This window comes from Apteryx mantelli, chromosome 9, assembly GCF_036417845.1.
Source record: "Apteryx mantelli isolate bAptMan1 chromosome 9, bAptMan1.hap1, whole genome shotgun sequence".
Classification (NCBI taxonomy): Eukaryota; Metazoa; Chordata; class Aves; order Apterygiformes; family Apterygidae; genus Apteryx; species Apteryx mantelli.
The window spans coordinates 31,085,168-31,106,015 of NC_089986.1; the positions used below are offsets into that span (position 1 = coordinate 31,085,168).

At 55.8% G+C, this 20,848-nt stretch overlaps 1 protein-coding gene across 1 annotated transcript in view; it reads right to left on the reverse strand.

Annotated features, from left to right (window-relative positions):
* The window catches only part of DGKG (diacylglycerol kinase gamma), a 43,213-nt gene extending 25,788 nt beyond the window's left edge, over positions 1 to 17,425 (reverse strand). Inside the window, exons 1-10 of the mRNA XM_067302101.1 lie at positions 17,336 to 17,425; positions 12,472 to 12,548; positions 8,896 to 9,061; positions 7,649 to 7,888; positions 6,564 to 6,734; positions 4,176 to 4,225; positions 3,166 to 3,240; positions 2,882 to 3,001; positions 539 to 656; positions 147 to 235 (exon numbers count right to left, since the gene is read on the reverse strand). Of these exons, the coding sequence (XP_067158202.1) occupies positions 147 to 235; positions 539 to 656; positions 2,882 to 3,001; positions 3,166 to 3,240; positions 4,176 to 4,225; positions 6,564 to 6,734; positions 7,649 to 7,888; positions 8,896 to 9,061; positions 12,472 to 12,548; positions 17,336 to 17,402 (1,173 nt within the window). The 5' untranslated portion in view covers positions 17,403 to 17,425. The remainder of the gene's footprint in view (positions 1 to 146; positions 236 to 538; positions 657 to 2,881; positions 3,002 to 3,165; positions 3,241 to 4,175; positions 4,226 to 6,563; positions 6,735 to 7,648; positions 7,889 to 8,895; positions 9,062 to 12,471; positions 12,549 to 17,335) is intronic.
* Positions 17,426 to 20,848: the final 3,423 nt, after the last annotated feature.

A 20,848-nucleotide genomic window follows, 5' to 3' on the forward strand; every position in this document is an offset into this window, starting at 1 on the left:
GACCAAGAGCAACTGGGCCCAAGGAGTACATCCTGGGGAGAAACACCATGTGGGACCCCTCGGGACTGCGGGGTGACCAAGGGGCTGGACACCCACCCAGTGCTGTTAGATGGGCTGGGTGAGAAACACACCAGCCTCCTACTTACGTTCGTGTTTCTCTTGGATTTCACATATGTGCTGATGCACGAGGCGATATCTTTGGACACGCACCTCTCGTGGACAGTGTATTTACAGACTGCAGCAGAAGAGAAGAAGAGGCAACCGTGACCCTCCAGCCTGCGTGCACTGCTCTGCTACTGGCTCACCTCATGGCAGACCCTGGTGGTCAGTGGGCTTAGCAGCCCCCATAGAGCACCACCAGCCCTGATGAGCACTGCAAGGCTCAGCAGCAACAGTGGAAGGGTCCCTGCTCCCCTAGGGGGCCTGGGCAGAGTGGTGGAGCACCCAGCCCAGGGGACCTGCCTCTGTTGGCCTGGCAGGGTGCGCAGGGGGCCCCCCCCAGGCTGCAGAGGGCAATTGGCCATGGGGCCCAACTCACAGGAGCAGCACAGTCCCTGCTTGCGGACCCCCAGCAGCATGGTGCGGCAGAAGTTGCAGTAGGCGGGTTTCTTGAAGTGCTTCAGCCTCCAGGCATGCTGCCCATCATCCTTCACGTTCTGCAGGGCACAAGAGCGGGGGTCATTCCCATGTTTGGGGCCCAAACCAAGTCATTCTGACAATTTTACCAGCTTTTTGCCCTGTAAGCCCTCCCCCCCCACCCCAGTATGCCTGACGGAGCATCTCCTCTGTGGCTCCTCCTGCTCCCCTTCCCCACTGTGCACTGATGCCACCATGTCAGACACCACTCCCGATGGGGTGCTCAGCCAGCAGCTGGTGGGGAAAGGGGTGACTCTGTGCCTGCGGCCACATGCCTGTCACTGCGCTGCCCACTGCACTGACCAGACGTCACTCACACCCCAAATCTCCTGGGTTAACAGCTCAAATGGTGGCTCCCAAAATTTCCTCTGTCAAAGCACAGTCCACCCAGACCATTGGCTTCACCCTTTGCCTAACGGGATGAACCCAGAGAGCCCATTCAGGACACAGCCGTGCAGGCAGATGTCCCAACCCCAGACTGATAACTGGGGATAGGGATGGACCAGAGGCTTTACAGTGTGCAGGTCAGGCAGCTAAAGGCTGCTAAAACCCACTGGGCTGGTGGCACCACCACCCCAGCAGAGCTCACTGTGTGCAGATGCCCTTGTTGCTCCTGGCCAAGGATTTGCTTTGTACCAAGGACTCATCCCTCCTACCCTGGCCATCAGTCAGGGAAATCCACGGTTGGGACAGACAGCAGGTGATGGGGCTCTCCGGGCCCCAGCGCAGGGTTGGTCATTTCCGTCCCAAACCCCACGTCCCCCTGCAATGCTTCTTTGTTTGTCACTGGTGGCTGACCTCAGCTGTCTGAGTAAATCACCCCTCCTAATTAATCTGGAGACAGTGAGGATCCTGCCTGTAATTACAGACACTCAGAACTGCTCTTGGCTGCTCCTGAGCACTTCAAAGACATTTTAGTCACTTAGCTCACGTATCAGTTACAGGATGAATCAAAGCACCCAAACGCAGTGGTGTGAGATGCAGGCAACCCAGGCTCCCTACCCGGCCCACAGCTCACCCTGCTTGGGAACGTGGCCCCTACCCTGACTGCTCTACACAGCTCTATACCCCTTTGGGCGTGAGGCTACAATCCATGATGGGGGTGGAAAAGCCTCCATTTTGGGGCTGGAGAGCATGTTTCCCCTTCGTGACCACCTTTCTGGGCCCCCGGCAGACCTTGCCCCTGCCTCCCTCTCTCCTACATGCACTTCCCTGAGCCCAGCTCCTGCACTTTGCTCCCTTCAGCCTCTGTTTACCAGCTATCTGCAAGTCACTTAACATTTTCTTGACTTTATTTGCTGTGCAAAATTGCTTGCTGAGCAATGAAAGCAAATGATCCTGGCTCTGCAGCTGGCACACAGCCTGCCGCGCGCTCCCACTTTGCCGCCACGGCAGACAGCCCTCATTGGATGAGGGTGTCTCTTCAAATCCGGGTCCAGGCACAAGCACTTTCCAGGAGCCACTTAAAATTCCTCGCTGGCTTGAGCTTTCCTGCTGGAAAATCTGCTCACCAGCCTCTCCATGGAAAGCAAACACCAGAATGGGCAACAGGGACAAAAACCCAGTGAACTTTCATTGCCATTTATCATCAGATAGGGATTTGGATGCCCCTTAATGAAATGAAGCTTAGTAGAAGAAAAAGCACACGTGGAAATAAGGAGGGATCAAAATCACCTTAACTTTGCTCTTTGAAGCTCACCCAGGAGAGGGAGCTAGCATCTTATCATCTTATTTTTGGAATAAATCTTTATCATACTGGAGTACACTAAAATACCAAGCAGCAAATCCAGCCTGTTTGGGCATTGCAACTGTTAATATATCCCAGCCAAGAACTGGGGTTGTAAAGACTTTTAGGGGGGCTGGCCCTTCAGCAGAAATGAGGTAGGGGTGTCTGTGTGCTGGAGACAGCACAGTGGATGCTGGCGGAGGGCTGTGCAGTGCCGGACTAGACGGTGGAAAGGCTGCCGGTGTGTTGTCGAGAGTAGGGTGCCCTCCCGTGGTTTCTGTGTGCCCTCCCTTGCCTTCTGGCCTGTCTCTTTTCCTTCTTCCCTCCATTGTAGCTTTGCTGGTGTTGCAGGGAGCCCCTCTGTAATGCTGAGGTCTTTCTCCATGGTGTTCCCAGGGTGAAAGCCCAGCAGGCACGTAAGTTGCAGATGCTGGGAGCCAGAGGTGGCTGAATGCCCCTGTCGCAGCCTTTGGAGCCAGCCCAGCATGTGCCACCCAATTTTCCAGTGCAGGCACTCACCGTCTCCATGCCCAAGAGGACCAGCAAGGGGATGGTGGTCATGCCGCCCCGGATCCACTCCTCCAGTGTCACGTTCCCATCATGGTCGTAGTCTATCTCCTCCATCATCGCTTTCAAGATCTGGAGGACAGAGAAGATGCACTTACATGGTGATGCGGCCTGTGAACCCAGGTCCCAGCTGGCTACAGACCCGCTTGCCTCCCTGCTCCCCAAGTCTGGCAGGACTGGGGCTGAAAGCACCCCGCATCCCCAGCCCTTTTGTAGCTCCAACCAGAGGCACTCACAGGCTTCAGCTCCGTGGAGTCCCACTCCAGGTACTCCGCCACATGCACCATTTGATTGATGATACGATCCAGCTCCTGAGCACAGGAATAAGTCCAAAAGGGGGAACCGAGTCAGACAGTTAGGGATATTCCAGCCTTAGCAGCATGTCCAGCCTCAAGACTCCAAACCAGGAACATATCAGGTCTCTATACTTATATATCCAAGGCTGTCCCGGTCCCAACCCTACCCAGCCCATGGGTGAGATAGTAGCACTCCAATTCTTGGTGGGAAGCCTCTTTCCCCACTGAAAATTCACATTGTTTTTTCTGTAGAAAAAGCTGTTCTGGTAAAACAGATTTTTGTTTGCGAGGGGTTTCAAGAAAAATACACACAGGACAAAGAGAAAGCATTATGGTTTTTTGTGCAAGAAATTTCCTTTTCTGGAATACTGAAACCCGATTTAACATTAGATTTTAGTCTTGGGTGAATTTTTTGTAGCTATTGCTGGATGATACAGAGCCGGAGTCCTACCTCCAGCATGCCACAGTCTGGCATAGCCGGGAAATGCTGTTCCCTTCATCTTACATTATTATTACTATTATATCTCTATTTAGTTCAGACTGATATGGCCTCTGTCCCCCATCGATCAACATGTCGCCCATCTGCATTGTAAGGAAACAGCCTGAATCATTGTCTCAGTGGAGACATTTCGATCTGTAGAAGACAATTTCTGAGCTCTACCAAACAATTTTCCCAAATAAATCTGATGTTGCCGTTGCAGTGCTGTGAAGAGTTTGGGGTTTTGAACCCATTGGGAACTGGGATTTTTGTGGGATTTCCTGTAGGATGGGCAATCTGTCTGTCAGCTTGTCTCGGCAGGGCCCCTTCTGTACGGGATCTGAGGGGAGCTGTGGCTTGGCCCCAGGGAGCAGAATGAAGAAGGGCAAGCACAGTGCCTGGAGGGAGTGTGTGTGTCATTCACTCCAAATGGACCCAGTTTACTAGCCCCTGTCCTGAAAAAAAAGCTTACCGAGCTGTCCAGGAGGCCGTTTCCATCTGTGTCGTAAAGGCGAAACATAACTGAAGGAAAAAGAAAGTGAGTTTCAGGTTAGGTTAGGACCCCAGCCCTAGACCTGGGCACTGGGTCACCCCTACAGGCATCTCCAATCCTGGCCAGGCACAAACTGAGTGAGGCTGGAAGAGCTGGGCATCGCCCCTGGAAAACTGGGCTTTGTAACTGCCACGCAGCCTGCTGACACTCTCCCTTGCTCCGACACAGCACCCTAAATGCGACACCACCAAAGCAGCACCATGCACCACGGCATGGGTGCTGCGATGCCTCTCCAGTCCCCTGTGGCCCTGGGCCAGGAGCAACGCTGCACCAGCACGGCCCTCCTCCTGCATCAGGGAATTACTTCTCTGCCTAAAGACTCCAGCACAGCAGGTGATGTCACGGGTGTCTGATGCCACAGATGGCCATGACAGCCAGGGCTGCCGCCCAGCTCCTCTGCCCTTGTTACACCTCTGAACATCCTGAATCCCTATGGGCTCACAGCATCCCACTGGGGGCTCTGCTGGAGGGGCCACATGCGTGCCCCATCCTGTCCTCCGGCTGAGGAGGCCACACTGAGCACCCCAGGAAGGATGTGGCCTGTTACGCTGAGGAAGTGAATCTGTACCAGAATACAGGTGGACAGGAATTAAGGTTTGACATTCTCCTGCTGCCCCTCTGCCAGACAAGGATGCCACCAGGTGGGACCAGAGGAGCAATGCTGAACAGGATCCAATCATCTAGACATAACCCCATCTGGAAGCCAGAGATGGATTTCCGAAGTGGTTTTAATGTTTAATCATTAAAAAACAAAAAGCAGCAGGCCAAGCCATGAAAATCCTTTGCAGCCTCTGCATGGGGTAGATGTGGGATGTGATGGGCGTAGGGTAAACCTGCCTGTCCCTGAAGAGCCAGGTTCCAAGGTCTCTCTCCTGGCTCATTCCCAGCTTGGTCCCACATCTGAAGCTCCTGGTTACACCTCCAGTACCCAGCCCTGGTACTGCCAGTCTATGCCTTGCACAGAGCCCCAGTCCCAGCTTATCCCAGTGACACTGCTGTAGGGGGGCCAGCCAGTGCAGTGGGGTCACTCGGGACCCTCCTTGCCTGGAGAAATGTAATACCAGTGGTGTCAGAGCCAGACTGGCATTGAAAGGCTTAAATTACTAGTAGAAAGCCCATAACAAGCCCGGGATGCCAGCTCCTGCAATACTTAACCCAGGGCTTTCCTACTGCGGTGGAAAATCAGCCATTTGGGATTGACCAAATTCATCCCAGCTGTCAGGATGAACCTTCCTGGCTTCCCAAGCAATGTACATCCATATCCTAGCACAGCAGGGAGAGTTCAGGTCTGTTCTTTTGCTTTGGGAAGGTTTTGAATTTCAACCAAAGCAGGAAAAGGATAATTTATCTCAGGCCACGTGTGTTTGCCTGGAGGGGTTGTGCCAGCCTAACTGATATGCCTATATCTTCATTCACCAGGGCTTCCTTTGGGGTAACTCAGGGGATGGTTCAGGGTCCCGGAGGGAGAGGACAGGCCTGGACCCTCATCTGCATCCCTCAGTGCCCCTCACTCTTTACCCATCACCACCTCATGCTGATCCCATCTGGGGATGACTTTCAAGCCCAGCCAGTAGCATTCCTGTTCAATCAGATCTCCAGGGTATTCACTGTTGGGTACCTGGGACCCTTAGGGCAGCAGAATCACAGGAAATAAAACATGAGGGGGATAAAAGCGGGGACTGAGAAGCCTAAATTCTGCCCACACATATTTGGCTCAGTGAAATGCAAAGGACAAACTGCAGCTTTCACCCACCGGCTCTGGGCTGCGCAGGCAGCACTGCAAAGCCGGCCTGGGAAACAGAGCAGATGATGATTCAGGTCCAAATCACACCCCATCTGAGCTGTGACTAAGGTATGGGATAATCAGAACACTTGTACTGCCTTCAGCTTCTGAAACCCCAGAGGTTTTGAGTCAACCTAGCTGTGATCTTTAGAGAAATGGCTGGCTCGTAGCCTTCCCTACATCTGCTGTTGGCCATGATCTAACCAGTTAATTAAAATGCTTTGACTGCCATGTCTGAAACGATCCATTGTCACGATCAGCAGCAAATACTGAGGTTTCACTTTTTTGCTATCTGAAATACTGCTATTTCTCCAGAAAAGCTCCTGCCCAGAGGGCATCTGGCCTTTGCTGTGGTCTGGCCTGGGGCTGGGGTCACATGGAGAGGAGGACCTAGCATGTCCAGCCCTGTGCCCCTCCTTGGACCAACCTTCCAGAAGATGCCTCTAGCAACCCGTCCTCCCAGTTCTTCCATTCATCACTGGCATTGAATAACTGGCAGTCTGTGGTCCCACAGTCACACTTACATTCCAGCTTGTCCTCTGCCCGTCCCCTCTCCAGCAGTGAGAGGTAGCAGACAATGTCCTTAAGGTAGACCACCTGAGCCAGGGGTACCGGGGGATGCGGAGTGGCAGCTCTCAGGGAGTTGTGGCTCTTCCGGAGGCTGAAGGGTAACCTCTTCTCCAAGCTCCTTGAGCCTGCAGGGATGGAGTGGAGAATTAAGGCCCAGCACATGGTAGAACTATCATAGAAGGTCTTTTGGGCCAACTCCAGCTTAGCACTGTCCCTAGCCTGGATGGGCCTGGGAGCTCACAAACTCAAGGTGCAGGGACATCTCTTCCCAGGGCTGTTCTGCTCAAGACAGGCAAAATGAAGATGCCCTGGAGAACAATGCCCTGGCTTGGTCTCCTTGTAAGAGAAGAGCTGGGTGATGCCAGCCAGTTCCCAGGGCACAGCCCTCCTCTGCCTCCCACACAGCTTGCCTGGGTTGTGTGGGTGGGACAAGGCCCCAGGAGCCACAGAGGTCACCCATGGGGACGTGCCATGCCAGGGGTGAGCTGCCACTTGCAGCACCCACCCTAGAATGAAGCTTGGCTGGTGGCATGGCAGCTCGCTGGAGATGCCAGGACAGCCCACGCTCACAGCAGCCTGGGCTGACTTCAGCCGTCGGCAGATGGCTCCTTCTGGCAGCTGGGGCCCTTCTCAAAGCTCCCCTTTGTTCATTGCTGGCAGGAGCTTGGCTCAAGGCAGTGGTGAGTCACTTCATTAATCCCCCTCGCTCGGAGCTGCTGCCAGGTAATTAAGACATTGACTGACGGTGGCTCTGCGGGACAGGATCAGTGGCTTAAGTTGTGAGCAAAGGTGTTAAGAAACCAAAGAGCTCACTGCGTTTGAAAGGTCACTGCTGTTGCCCTGGGGACCTGACCAGCCTGTGCAGCCAGAGAGGGGTAAGTTGCTTCTTAGCAGCTTGGGAAAGCAGCAGGCAAACTAACACAGGCTCCCGGGAAAGTTTGCACTGCCCATGCTGCCCTTCCCAAAGGATGGAGAGCCTTTGGCAGGCCTGAGAAGCCCCATGGGGTGAGGGGCTGAGCAGATCCCCATCCAAGCTCACCTGGTGACTGAGGGCTGAGCAGTGACCCAGAGGAGATCTTTGAAGACCCTGAGGAGTTGTGAGCAGAAGGGGTGCCAGTGGTTGACTTCTGGGAGGATGACCTGGACCAGCTGGGAGAGGCATTGGGTATTGATGCTGGGGTCAGAGACACTGGTTGTGGCTCAGCTGTGTTGCCATGGGAGCTCTTGGACTCAGGAGTGTGCCGTCCCAGGGCACTTAAAAGTGTTTTCCCGTTGATCCCTGCAAAGCAAACATACTCCTGTGGGCAGTGTGACACCAGCGTGTCTCCATCCCGCAAGTCCCTTCCTCCGGGAATGCAGGCTGCCTACCCAGCTGCCAGTCTCTAGCCCCTGAACCCTCTCTGTTACCCCTTTTGCTATGGGGCCCCCACCCTCCTGCCTGGCCCCGCAGCTCCCAGTGGCACTGATGTCCTCTGGGCATGGACCACCACTGTGTTCAGCACTGGAGTTGGGGAGGAAGTGGTTCTCTGCATTAGCCCATAGATTAGAAGCCAGAGCTGCTCCCCACCAGGTCCAAGCCCCGATTTAACAGCCCACACACACCAGGGAAGGTTTTCCCTGCTGCTGGTTCTCTTGCAGTATATAGTCCTTTCAGCAGATGTCTCTGCACACTGCGAATCCATCTACACAGGGGATGAGAGAAGGCAAAAGCAGGGCCTTCTCCAGCAGCCTGGCAGCAGGATAGGAGCAGAGTTTGGATGCTTGCTCTAGAAAGTCTCCTGGTCTAGATGGAGCCGCGCACTCAGTTGCCACCAGCATAGGTACCTGTGACAGGGGCGCAGGCCACCTTGGTCTGGATGGAGATGCCGGCATCAAGTGACTTTGGCTCTGAATGCGTGGAGGAAATGGAGGAATAAATGCAATGAAGCTCCTTGGACCTTCTCCCGCTGGGGGAAGTCCTGCCCTCCTCAGCAGAGCTTTTGGCGAAAGCAGGGTCCCAGGGAGCCCATCTGCAACTGGTGATGGGCACTTGGATGGGACAGAGTTGGGCTGCACCACAGACCCTTTGGGGCTGGCCCTGGTGTCACCCACTGTGGGGTGCTGCCCTGAGCTAGCGGTCTCCCCTGCACCCTGCAGCCTTCCTCCCTGTGGAGGCATGTCACAGGCTGCAACTGGGCCCAGCAGGGCCGTTAGAACAAATTCCTGCTTCCGCCTCCACCTTGCATCCCACCGCAGGGACAGCCAGCACGCCCAGCTTGGTCAGGCAGGGGCCGGCAGCTGGCTCACCTAGTGTGTTGGGCTGCGAGATGCTGGGGCTCTGGCGCTGGGCCTCAGGGGACGCTTGGCTTATCTTGTGCTTGAAGGACATGAAGAGATGTTGGCAAAGCTCCTCAGGTACATCCACCTCCAGGTATGTCTTCATGAAGAGGTGAAAGCCTTCGTAGTCAATAGGCTGGGGAGGGGGACAGAGGAGGCTACTGAAGACGCCCTGGGCACGTCATGGAGGGCAGCAGAGCCAGCTGGAGCTGCTGGCATGTCGGGGCCTAGCTCTGTGCCACCCCTCGCCTCACTGAGCAGATTCGTGTCTCAGCTCGGCCTCCATAAATCAAGCTCTGCTGGCTCCTGCCTCCTGTGCATGCCGAGCCGCAGCCACGATGCTGCCTTAGCTGTTTCTTACAATTGATTAGACAAAATAAATGACCAGAACAGATCTGCACTTAGCCTTTCATTTCAGGGTACCTGGGGACACCCCTTTGGGGATCTGAGAGTTACAGCAGGGAGGGGAATAGGCTGGGGAAGGGCCACAACAGCTCCAGTATTTTTACAAAAGGCGGAAATCTAACCCCAAATGCCTTGTCTTGCTGCACCACCTGGCACTGAACGCCGAGGCAGGACAATGCCTAGATTTTGGGAAGTGTGAAAATGAGGCCTGGACATGTGACAGAAGCAATTAAAATCAGGAGGTGAAGGGTCCATGCAATGTACCAGCTGCTATCCCTGGAGCAAGGAGGGAAGCGATGGACCTGCCTGGGGAGCATGCACACCACCGGGCCCTGCTCCCTCCCCTCTTTGTGCAGCTTCCTCTGCACGGAATAACCTTCATCTTCCTCCTAGCAAGGAAATACAGTTCAGCATCTGCACTTGCTGGCTGGTGGCTGCTGCAGAGAGCCACTGAGGTCCTGAAGCTGGTGACCCAGGGGCCATGCTATGCTGCAGGAGCAGACAGCTGCCTGGGAGGACGTCACTCAGGGCTGGTGACACTGTGTGAGTCACTGGGACTGGCGGGCTGGCTGCTTCTCTCTTGCACCTCAGCTCTTTGTCACACCTCTCCATGGAAGGTGGGAGCCAGGCACTTGAGTGGCGGGAGGGTTGCAGTGGGGTTGGGGTGATGGGTATCATTTGGGAGACCCAGTCCTGTGCTGAGCAACTTGCTCAGCAATCTTGGCTCAGAGACCTGGGGGAAGGCTGGCTACTGCGAGCCAGGTTTGCAAGGGCAAATATAGGTTTTAACACTGCCCTGTGCTCTGCCCTTGTCTGAAGTGGCCCATGGCCATGTACAAAGACCCTCAGACAAGGCCTCAGGGCTTCAGTGGGGCTGGAAGGGAGGGCCCCTTTTCTCCCCTGCTGCTCTAAGCTGCTGTGAGAGAGGATCCCAGTGCCAGACCTTGCAGCAAGCTGACAGGGCGACCAGTCTCAGGTCTCCCACTGCCTCGGGACACCCAAGCCCTGTGCCCTGTGGTGCCTGGGGAGCTTTGCTTTCATGTGCGTCTCTTCCTGACACCTAGCGCCTTGGCCTTTGCATGTGCTAGCAACACAAGCGTGCCTGTGGGACATAACCAGCATGCAAACTGGTCTCCCCAACAGTGGAGCAGCGCTTGGATAGCCCAGCAGGACAGAAGTGGTGTCCCTCCTGCATTTTCTTTGCAGGAAAGCTAGGCCAGGCCAGCACTGCTTAGAGCCGAGATGGGAGCTCACAGCAAATCGTGTAGGAGTGGGCAATCTGACGGAGCTGCAGAAAAGGCCAGGGATGATAAGAGTAGCAGTGGGATGGCACCGGAGAATGAGAAGCAAAAGGCTCTCGTAGACAGCTCAGGTAGCAGACGGCTTATGGGCCTGGGGTCTCGGAACCTGGAAGACGCTGACAGATTGTAGTGCCGGGGTTATCAATTCATGGCAAAAGGTTAAAGAACAAAATAAAGACCTTATGGCGCAGTCAAGGGGACAGGGGAGCATTGGACTCAGGGGGATATGAAATGCCCCAGGAGGAGGGAGGAGCAATGAACCCGCTGTGTACAAGGACACCCGGCTGTCTATAAAGACAGCCCAGCAGGTAAACACTGGACAGGGTGAAAAACTGCTAGCACAGAGGCTGATAATGCTGCAAGAAGACATCGGTGTAAACCTTTTCTGTGCGCATTTTGCTTGCCAACAAGATGCCTTAAAAATAGTGAATGCAAAAGATCCTGTTCCTGCCCTCCACACTTGAGCTAAGCAGGCTGGTAGAACTGGGCTTGCGACAACCTTGTGAGCTAGATTTGCAGTGAAAGAGCAGGGCAGCTCTGGAAGGACAAAGATCTCGGCCTGCCCCAGGGCTGTGGGGAGAAGGGCCACGGGGAGGACCACGTCGGACTATTTTGGGGGGTGGAGAACAGCTCCCAAGGGGCAGGGTGAGGAGTGTTTTGTTCACAGAAAGGATGCAGGAGCCGAAGAGCCCTTTCCAGCTTTAATCAGGATGCACTCCCCCACACGAGCTAAGCCATGCTTTGAAGGCATTCACACTCCCCCGGAGCCTGCTACCCCCTTCTGTGTCAGCAGAAAGGCCACGCAGGGAGGAAACGTGTCCCAGGGGAGGGACACGAAGCAGTGGGACCCTCCAGCCCACCTCCAGCCCTGGCGACCATTGTCCTCCTAAGGGCTCCTTGCCTCCTCCTTCCCCCTGCTCAAAGCCATGTCTCTGATTGGGGATTTTGCTGGTCTCTCCCACATGCAATTACCTCCCGCATCAAGAAATTTCCTTTCCAATGGCCTTTGTAACACCAGCTGGCATCCTCCAGCCCAGGATCCCACAGTGCACTTGAATAGTTGGGTAGCTTTTGCTGCCCCTCCTCACTGGATACAGCCCACTGATTTTCTTGTTTCACCTCATTTCTAGTGATTATGGCCCCTGTGAAAGGCTCTGTCGTGCTGGCACACTAATAGGTCTCTCTAAAAGCACCACTTAGGAAAAATAACCCCAGCCTTCCTTAGGCAAGTGTTACAAGGAACAGGGCCTTCCCATGTCCAGTTTTGGAAATGCCAAAAGAACTTGCTTTGGGGGAAATGTAAGGGGCAAGAGATGGTCTCCCCTTCCTGCTTCTGCCTGGCAAAGAGATGCTCAAAAATGCGCTCAGTGGTGCAGCTGGCAACCAGCACAGGATGGCAAAATGGCTCTGGGGTCTCCATAGTGCTGGGATTCATTGGGATGGCTGTCCTGGACGGGATGGGTTGGCACGTGTGTGGAAGCTGGATAGAGAACCGCTTGCTGGGATGCTCCAACCTCCCTCCCCAAGTGCATGGTAAGCTTCATTTTGCATGGTCACATCAGTGGGGTGGACAGGGAGGGATATTGCTGGAGACTGGCTGGGGAGCCACTGGTGAGACTCTAACATGGGCCTGGCTGTGTCGGAGCATCTTCCCCAGCCTCGGGCAACACGGGGCCATGGAGAGAGGCTGGGAGGTAGATAGACAGGTTGTGTTAAGATCTGCCTTCTCTGGGGTGTTTTTGTCTCTGGGAGTTGGGCTGGGCTGAGGGAACCAGGAGGCTCCCAGGAGCATCTGCTGTCCTGGTGTGGCCGAGAGAGGCTAGAGAAGAAAGCACCTTACCTGTTCTGGGTTGTACCTGGCAAGGACGCCATCCCCATGGAACTCCTCCAGGACATCCTTGAGCTTCTTGGTGGAGTCTGGGGAGACAAAGGCATTGCACTGAGCACGGTGCCAGTGAGTTCAGTTTGCCATACCACTAGCAGGACGTGGAGATGAGTTTACCTGATGATACAAAATCTCTGGAACAACCAGGTCCCCTCCATGCCTGGGAAGAGGTCACCCCTGCACTGCTTTTCTCCCCTTTGGAGGAGGCATGGTGTCCTGGGTGGTGTGTTGCAGCAGGCAACTGCCTGGTTGCCTGAAACCCTCCTCTCCAGCACCCCACAGCAGTGCAATGTCCCGCGCTGAACAGGACCTGCCCTGCTAACACTGGAACTGGTCACCCAAAACCCTTGCCAGTCAAACCTGCTAGTCCATAGAGCCTGCATTTCCCTGCTGGCCCCCTAAATACCATCACTTCTGAAGCCAAACCTAACCCATTCCAGGTTGCTTTTGGCATCCCCTGGCGAACCTTAAAAATTTGGACCAGAATTGGAGGATGAAGGAGATGGGGGTGATGTGAGGCCACATCAGCCCCTTCTGCGGACTCACGTTTCCCAGACCCTCTGCACTTTTGTGGGTAGCAAAGCCCTGGATCCAACCAACGATGGCAGTGCTGCACCACTGTGCCTGGCCTGCAGGGACCCTAGTACTGAGGCTGGGACTGACTCATCTCCCAGGAGGAAAAAGCTGCAGTGATACCATGCGCCATCCATGGGGCCGGGGGAGCAGAGTCCTCCTGCAATGCAGCCCCGCTCACCGCTGACTTCCTGACACGGAGAGCAGCTCCGTGGAGGCGAGAGGGTGGCCCTGCATGGCTGAGACATGCACTTGCTGCTGCTGGCTGGGGCAGGCAGCTGACGGGGCACCCCTCAGGCCACCGCACTCCCAGCACGCTGCCCTGGTGTCCCAGGGTCTTGCCAGGACTGTATTCTCCCTCGGCCCTTTCTGCATGTCTCCTTGGCAGTTGGCTTGGCTTAGTACTCTCTCACTGAGAGGTTGTACCCACTGGTAGCTTCTTGCTGGTAGCCTGAGTCTTCCCCAGTCCTTGCAAAGTGCCCTGAACCACCATTTGGCTGCTCTGGGATGCATCAGAAGAGAAAGGGAGAAAGCCATTGGTCTGCACAGATCAACACGCAAATAGTGAATTGTCCAAGTATTTCCCCAACTGAGCATTCTCAGAGCTGGAGTGGCAGTAGGGATGGGACACTAGTCCTTCAACAGCTGGGAAATAAGAGAAAACTGGAAAAAAAAGATCAAGAAGGGGAAGAAACTTAAGCCCTAACATTCAGACTCAGACCTCCAGACCTGTCCAAGAGCTCATTTAAAAGATTCTCTAATACACCAGCCCTATTAATTAGTGTTAATTCTTCTCTCCAAAGAGGGGGTCTTGTTGCCTCCAGTTCTTCACAGCTCTCTGTTGGGGATGCAGCATAATAGCTGGGGCTGAGGCTCAGTGCTGGACCATGAGTGTCTAGGATGTCAGGCCATGGGAAGGGGCACAGGAAGCAGCGGCAAGGTGACATGTTGGTGGGACAAGAGAGGCAGGGCACTGGGCTGCAGAGCCCAGCTGGGGGCCAGTGTGTGCATGAACCCTACTGGGAGGTTGGCTCAGGACATGTGGGAGCAGCAGAGGGTCTTTGAGGGCTTTGAGGGCTGGGTAAAACCCTAGTGAGTCCCTGGCCCTGCCCCAAGCGGCCCTGGGAAGCAAACACTCCATAGACAGGGCAGCGCAGCAGCCCCATGTGCTCCCGGACAGCCCCGTACTGGGACCCAGGGACACAGTGTGACTCCCAGAAGGTGGGTGGCCTTGTGGGTCTCAGGGCAAGGGGATGGGGTGTGGGAGGGCCCCTTCATGCCTCTGTGGGCCACATTTCCATGAGACACCTCCCATTCACACTGGGGGGGGGGGGGGTTGCTTTTCACCACTAGTTCCTTCTAACATCTCACCAAAGGCTTTTTCCAATGTTGCATGTTATAAACAGTGTGAACTGGATTGAAGTTAATCTGTTCCAGATACTTTCAATTTTAGAACGACATCCTACAGACTTTTTAAACCAGCAAGGATAGCTAACTCACAGAACGGCAGGAAGGTGGAGGCTGGATGAGCCCTCTGGAGAGCTCCCATCCGACTGCCCCAAACAGGGCCTGTTTTTAAGCTAGGTCGGGTTCAGTCAAGTTTTGAGTGTCTCCAATGATAGAGACCCCCCCAGTTCTCTAGTTCTGGGCCCTGCATCTGACCACCCTCACGGGGAAGATATTTTCTCTTATGCCCAGTGGGAACCTTCTGTGCTGCCACTTGTGTTCGTCACCACTCATCCTTTCACTGAGCAAGCAACCTTTTGAGAAAAGCCTGGCTCTGTCTTCCCTGCAACTCCCTTTAGGTAGCCGAAGACGGCGCTAGCTATCCCCCTTCTCCTTTCTTTCTACAGGCTGAGCTGACTCTCATGGGCTCCAGCCCCCTGGCCTTCTGAGCAACCCTTCACTTCACTCGCTTTGGTCTGTCCTTGTGTCTCCTATAGAGAGGAGCCCAAAACTGGCCACAGAAATCCAGATGTGGCATCGCAAGTGCCAAGTGGAAGGGAAGGACTACATCCCTCAGCCTGCTGGCTACACACCTGCTGATACAGTCAGGCTGGTGGGTGGCCCTCACTGCTGCTAGGGCATGCTGCCCTCTCACAGCTAGCTTGCTGCCTACCAGGACTCTTGGGTCCCTTTTTGCAGAGCTGTCTCCCAGCCTGTCCTGTTGCATGGGTTCAATCACTGTCTTTGTTGGACAGAAGGATGCTGCAAAAGCTCCAGGTAAGATCAAAGTGCTTTGAAGGAGAAGCTGTGGAAAATACTGCATTTGGACCGTGCATCCCTGCCTTGGGGAGGGGTAAGGACGGTTCATCTGTGACAGTCTTAGCCTTCAGATGGAAAGTACATTTCTTTTGCTAGACAATATCCCTTCTGCATGCTTGCAAGCTGCGCTAACATTCAAAACATTTCCATTTCCTTGATTAGTCCCCCATGGATCATATAAAGATGACTGAGTGATGTCTGGAGATGGAAAGGATATTCACAGTTTCATAAAACACCACTTTGCCCAGCTCTTTCTCCAACAGCCCTCCTGGAGACACAGCTAGGAATGTTGCAGCTTGCCTCTCCGAGCTTCCAGACCACAGAATTTCTTGCCAAACTTTGATTAAGAAAATGAAGAAGCTGCATATATTTTGAACTCAGCATTACAGATGGCATTTTATTGTCTGTGATTAAATAAAACAGAGACGGCTTTCTGGAGAGGCAGGACTAGATTCAGTGATACTCCACATACATCTCTGCCTACAGTCCCATCTTGCAACGCCTTGGATGCTTGCGGTGTGCCTGGGAGACAGGTCCCTGGGGCTGGAAACAAGGTGTGTGTGTGGGGGGGACAGTTTGCACAGTTCTGTTTAGATTTGGAGACAGAGCCCCACCAGGACTGTCAGTTTTGACCCAGTTTGCCTCAACCCTAAGACACAGGATGGATTTAGAGGTCACAAAAGGAATGTATTAAGCAAGTCAGGCTTCGGTGCCAGACTGGAAACAGGAGGCTATAAACAAAACAAACTGGAGCCTTGGTCCTATTCTAAGTTTAACACCTGGTTTCTACGCTGACTGTTTGCACTCTGTTATTTGGGAGCCCTGGGACATGTCCCAGCCCTGAGGACAGCACAGGGAGGCTGGGATGAAGCCGGGGCTCAAGGCTTGCATGCACTGCCTGGGATCCCTGATCCTCTCCCATGCAAACGAAGGAGCCGAGCTCATCTGGGGGGCCTGTGACCTCTGCAAAGCAATGCTCTCCCAGATTTTACAACCCCCTTCTCCATTGGTCCTGTGATGCTGGCTGGGTCTTCTTGCTCTTCCTGCCCTGTGCTCAGCACCGCCTGGGTTTTACCATTTCTTCTATATCGTCCACCACAGTGAGCACGCCAAGTACAACTGCTCTCCTCTACCTGTGACCTCGGGGACATCATTAGCTGCTTCTGACGCTAACACAGTCCTGACGAAGGCACCACCTGAAACAAGCCATAGACCAGCTCTGCATGTTTAGGAAAAGCCGGCCGTGCCACGGAATGGGTGCAGGAAATCCCGGCAGGCTGCAGGCAGTGCCGTGGCATGGGGGGACACCCCAATGCTGGGAGCCAAGGGGGCAGAAGGTGCCTGCGCTCCCTCCACCATGAGATGAGAGCTGGCTTAGCAGCCAGCTCATGACGTGGAGCTGGTCCTGGTACAGAGGAGACGTGCTCTCCCCTCACACCCAAGAGATGGAGAAGTACTGCCCTCCGCACATTCCCCTGTCAAGGGAATGGAGATAATTTCAGATCGGCACCGTCACTGAAACTACTAAAAATACGTGAGAAGAGCTACTTCATAAGCTCTGCCGGTGGAGGGCTCTTCCTTCTAATGCTGTTGGCTGGGGGTGTGAGATCCCCAGAGGTGACGGATCCTGCTGGGCCTCGCTGAAGTCCCTGGCTCCACTGGCCTGGGTTACTCCACGGCCATAAAAATAGACCCCAATTCCACAGGAAAAAATCTCCCTGTGCTTAAAATCCAGGGAGAGAGCCAAGGAGCGAAAGCCCATCCCCACGGCTGTTCTGTTGCAAGCACAGCAGACGCAGAGAGCTGCCGGGCGATGGGTTTCGCAGCCGCCCGGCAAGGCTTGGCCTCATTAGCAGGGGCGGGAGGAAGGTCCGTGCAGGGTGCAGGCGAGCCGTGCCGAACCCTTGTCCGGGACCAGATTTGCCTGCACGACCCGTAGCAGTAAATTCCCGACCTCAAATCTGAGCCACGGGGTACTCACAATCGGTGTACTGCTGCAGCTGGGCGAACTCCGCGGGGCTGAGCGAGATCCACCCGCCATCGCTCATCGTTCAGGCGGCCGCGCGGCGGCGGCGGCGGTGGCGGCGGGGGCGGCGGCGGTGCGGAAGGGGGGCGAGCCGTGCCGCGCTCGAGCCGTGCCGCGGCGCCCGGGGCTGTCGGGGCTCCTCGCCGCGCGGCCCGGCCAGCCGCCGCGGTCACATCAGCGCTGCGAGGGAGGCGGCGGGCTCTTGTCCTGCGGGTGCCGGCCCCACGGCCCCACGGGCGGCGAATCCATGAGCTTCACGGCAGCCGAGCCGAGAGCGTCCATTCGGCATCCACCTCCCTGGAACAGGGAAGAAACAGAGGCGGCGGGATGACCGAGGCTGCTGCCTGCCCGCGGCCATCGTCACACAGCGACCGGCCCCTGCCGTCGCACGGCGGCCCGGTGCCGGAGCCGGTCTCAGCCCCACGGCTGGCCGCCTTCGTCCCGCAACCCTGGCTCTGCCGGGGCAGCGAGGGCAGCAGTCGGCAGCGTCGGGGCTGCCACGGGTGGGAGAACGGGTGTGACGGCGCTTGCGCAGGCCGGGAGGGCCCGGTCCGCCGCGGCGCCGCAGCTCGGACCTCTGCTGCGGGCGCGTGCTGGCCCCGGAGGCTGCGAGGAGGCGCACGGCCAGGTCCCAGCGCCGGTGCCTTCCCCCGCGAGAGGGCACCCAGCCTGGGTCGCGCAGAGCCAGCACCCGCTCCGACCGCGGCGGCAGGCCAGCGCCAACGAGGGTGAAGGCGGCGAGGCGCCACCCAGGGCACCTGACCGTCCCCCGGGGCCGCGAGGCCCGGGGCTCAGCGCCGCCACGACACTCTCCTCTCCCCGGGACCGAGCTCGTCGCGGCGGCTTCGTCACCAGTCGCAAAGGCCGCGATTCGCGGCGTCCAGAGGATGCGGCTCGATAGAGGTCGTGAGCCGAGGACAGGGCAGCTTCCTCTCACTAACTACGAAAAAGGCAGACGCCGCAGGCAGAGAAAAAAGGAGCTTGTCCCCATCCATCAGGCCTGCAGAAGAAACCCTCCACCACGCTCGGGGAGACTAACCGGAGCTCCCTGAGACACAACACAGCGGAGCCTTCCCTACCCCGTCCATCACGTCCCGGGGAGGGAGCCGAGGCTTCCCAGCTAAATCTCCAGCCGGAGGTGCTTTGGGTAGTGCGGCACGGCCTTTCCAGGTCTCCAGCCCCCCCGTCTCTCCCACGGGCTCGGCACAGCCCTCTAGCACCCGGCGCTTGCGTCGAAAAACTGCCCTGCTTTGGGAGACACTACGAACAGGAGGGGTTCCCCAGGCTGGATAAAAGGGGAAATGCTGGTATAACGCAGTGAAAAATGCCCCGCTGCTTCCAGCTAGATGTTTGCCGCGTGCATTTTCAGGGGGAATTCAGCATGATCCAAGCAGAAAGCGCTATTAATTAGCAAATACGCAGCTCACGAGGCCTTGAGGGCAGGAGATCTGAACAAGCAGAAATTCAGACTGTGCCTTCATCTATGAAACTGGTTGCGACCTATAGATGCCTCCTGGACCCAATAATCATTTCTAATGAAAATCTATGCTAAAAATTAGGTAAGAGGGAACACGCACAAATAAGAGAAGTGCTGGAGAAACCTGTGCCACAGAGGAAATGTCAGAGAGCCTCAAAAGAAGTGGCAGTCTCCAGCCGATCGCTTTGTAGCCTTCAAAATTTGTTAGTTTCTGTGCTTAACTGAATCAGCTGCCGAGGTTTGGGGGGAAATGTCAGCTTCCCGAGACAGTTGTTCTTCAAGGAGCAGATAAGAGCAATTTGATCTTGATTTTAGGGCCATCTCCCTGCTAAGTGTTGCCTGCCAGCTTCCACCAGGCTGATTTGACTAAATGGATCAAGCAGACTCCGGGGAATCTGCGAAAGGCCAACTGACCTCAGGCAGCATCCGAGAAGTGCCGTCATCCATCACGTCGGGCTGGCTGGGGTGCCCATGTCACCTTTTCATTAGATGGAAAAGGCATTTGATTAAGGTGAATGAGTCATTTCGAGTGGGGAAGCGGGGGGAGGGGGGGGCGGCACGTTTCGGGGCAGGCGGCAAGCTCAGCAACGGCGCTCAGCCCTTCACGACATGCTCGGCAGAGCCTTCTCCAGTGGTGTCCCGGCCTCCAAATGAGCGTTTTCCAGCACAAATGGTGAGCGAGGGGCACCCAGGGTGGCCGCAGGGGAGATGCCCTTGGCGTGCAGAGCCCCCGACCAACCCAAGCAGCTCCCTGAAGAGATAAACCAGGCATCAGGACCACCTTTGCGATGTGGCCGAGACCCACAGCCAGGTTTAATGTGCTCTGCCAGCCCTGTACGCCTCCTGCCAGCATCCCCTCGGACAGTTAAAGACGGGATGCTCTGCGGTGACCCTACTTTGCCTGGAGCACTGCAACCCTTGGCCGTGAGCTGGATTTCTCCAGGCAGCCATCTCCCTGCCAGGCTGCCTCTTTGGCCGGGAGCTTGCTGGAGGAGCTTTGGCGGCTTCCCTTCACCTCACGCTGGAAGGTAACGAGTGCTCTCATCTGCTGTCGATCAGATTGACCCTTCGTGTCCGTCTCCTCACACCTCTCACCTCTCGTTTGCTAATAGCTGCTTTTTGAAAGGCAAACTACTCCGGATGCAAGCACAGCCTGAGCGCTTGGTGGCTTTTACAGCCTCCACTTGTGTTGTTTACTGCATTTGCTGCTCCATTTTCCTGCAAAATCTCTCTAATTGAGAGAGGAGATATGACGCGCTTCACACAGCTTTTGGTAGGCAGGCAAAGGAAAAGCACTGTTTGGTGCTCTGGTTCTCCTACCGCTCAGCACTCCCCACCCCGGAGGTGGGCAGGTGGACGTCCAGGTCCAAGCTAGCCCCGGGCACAGGCCTCGATCCTGCTGGGCGCAGCTGTGCGGGACCCCGGCTGCCTTCGCTGGGCCCTGCCAGCTTGCACGGGCTGCTCGGGCGTCTCCAGCCTGCTGTGTTCCCTCTTCCACACCTTCCTCTTGGGTTTGTGTCGGACTTGATCTCCTCATGGGAGACTCTCCAGCAGCTTACGGCAGAGAGGGAGGAGGAGGAGGAGGAGGAGGCACGGGATTGTTACCACAAGGATATTAGCTGCCTTCCGGAGGGGCTCAACACATGATAAAGATGTCAGGTTTGAGCCCAAGTGGATGATACTTCTCCCCGAGTACAGCTGCTTTTAATAGCCCGGCGCTGCGGCACAGCCTCCGCCTCCTGCTAAGAAAACGTGGCCGCCTGGCCAAAGATCTTGAGCAAAAATAATTTTCTTTACTAATATTATTTTGGCTCTAACACCAGCCACTGCAAGCACCGTGGGGGCAACACAGGGCACTAATGCAAAGCCCCATCTTGGTGGAGGAGGAAGAACCCTAACACCATCCTCAGGGCTACGGAGAGGACAGTGACCCATCACCACGGGGTGAGTAAGCAGCGCAGTGCCCACAGTTGCTCTCAAACGGTGGCCAA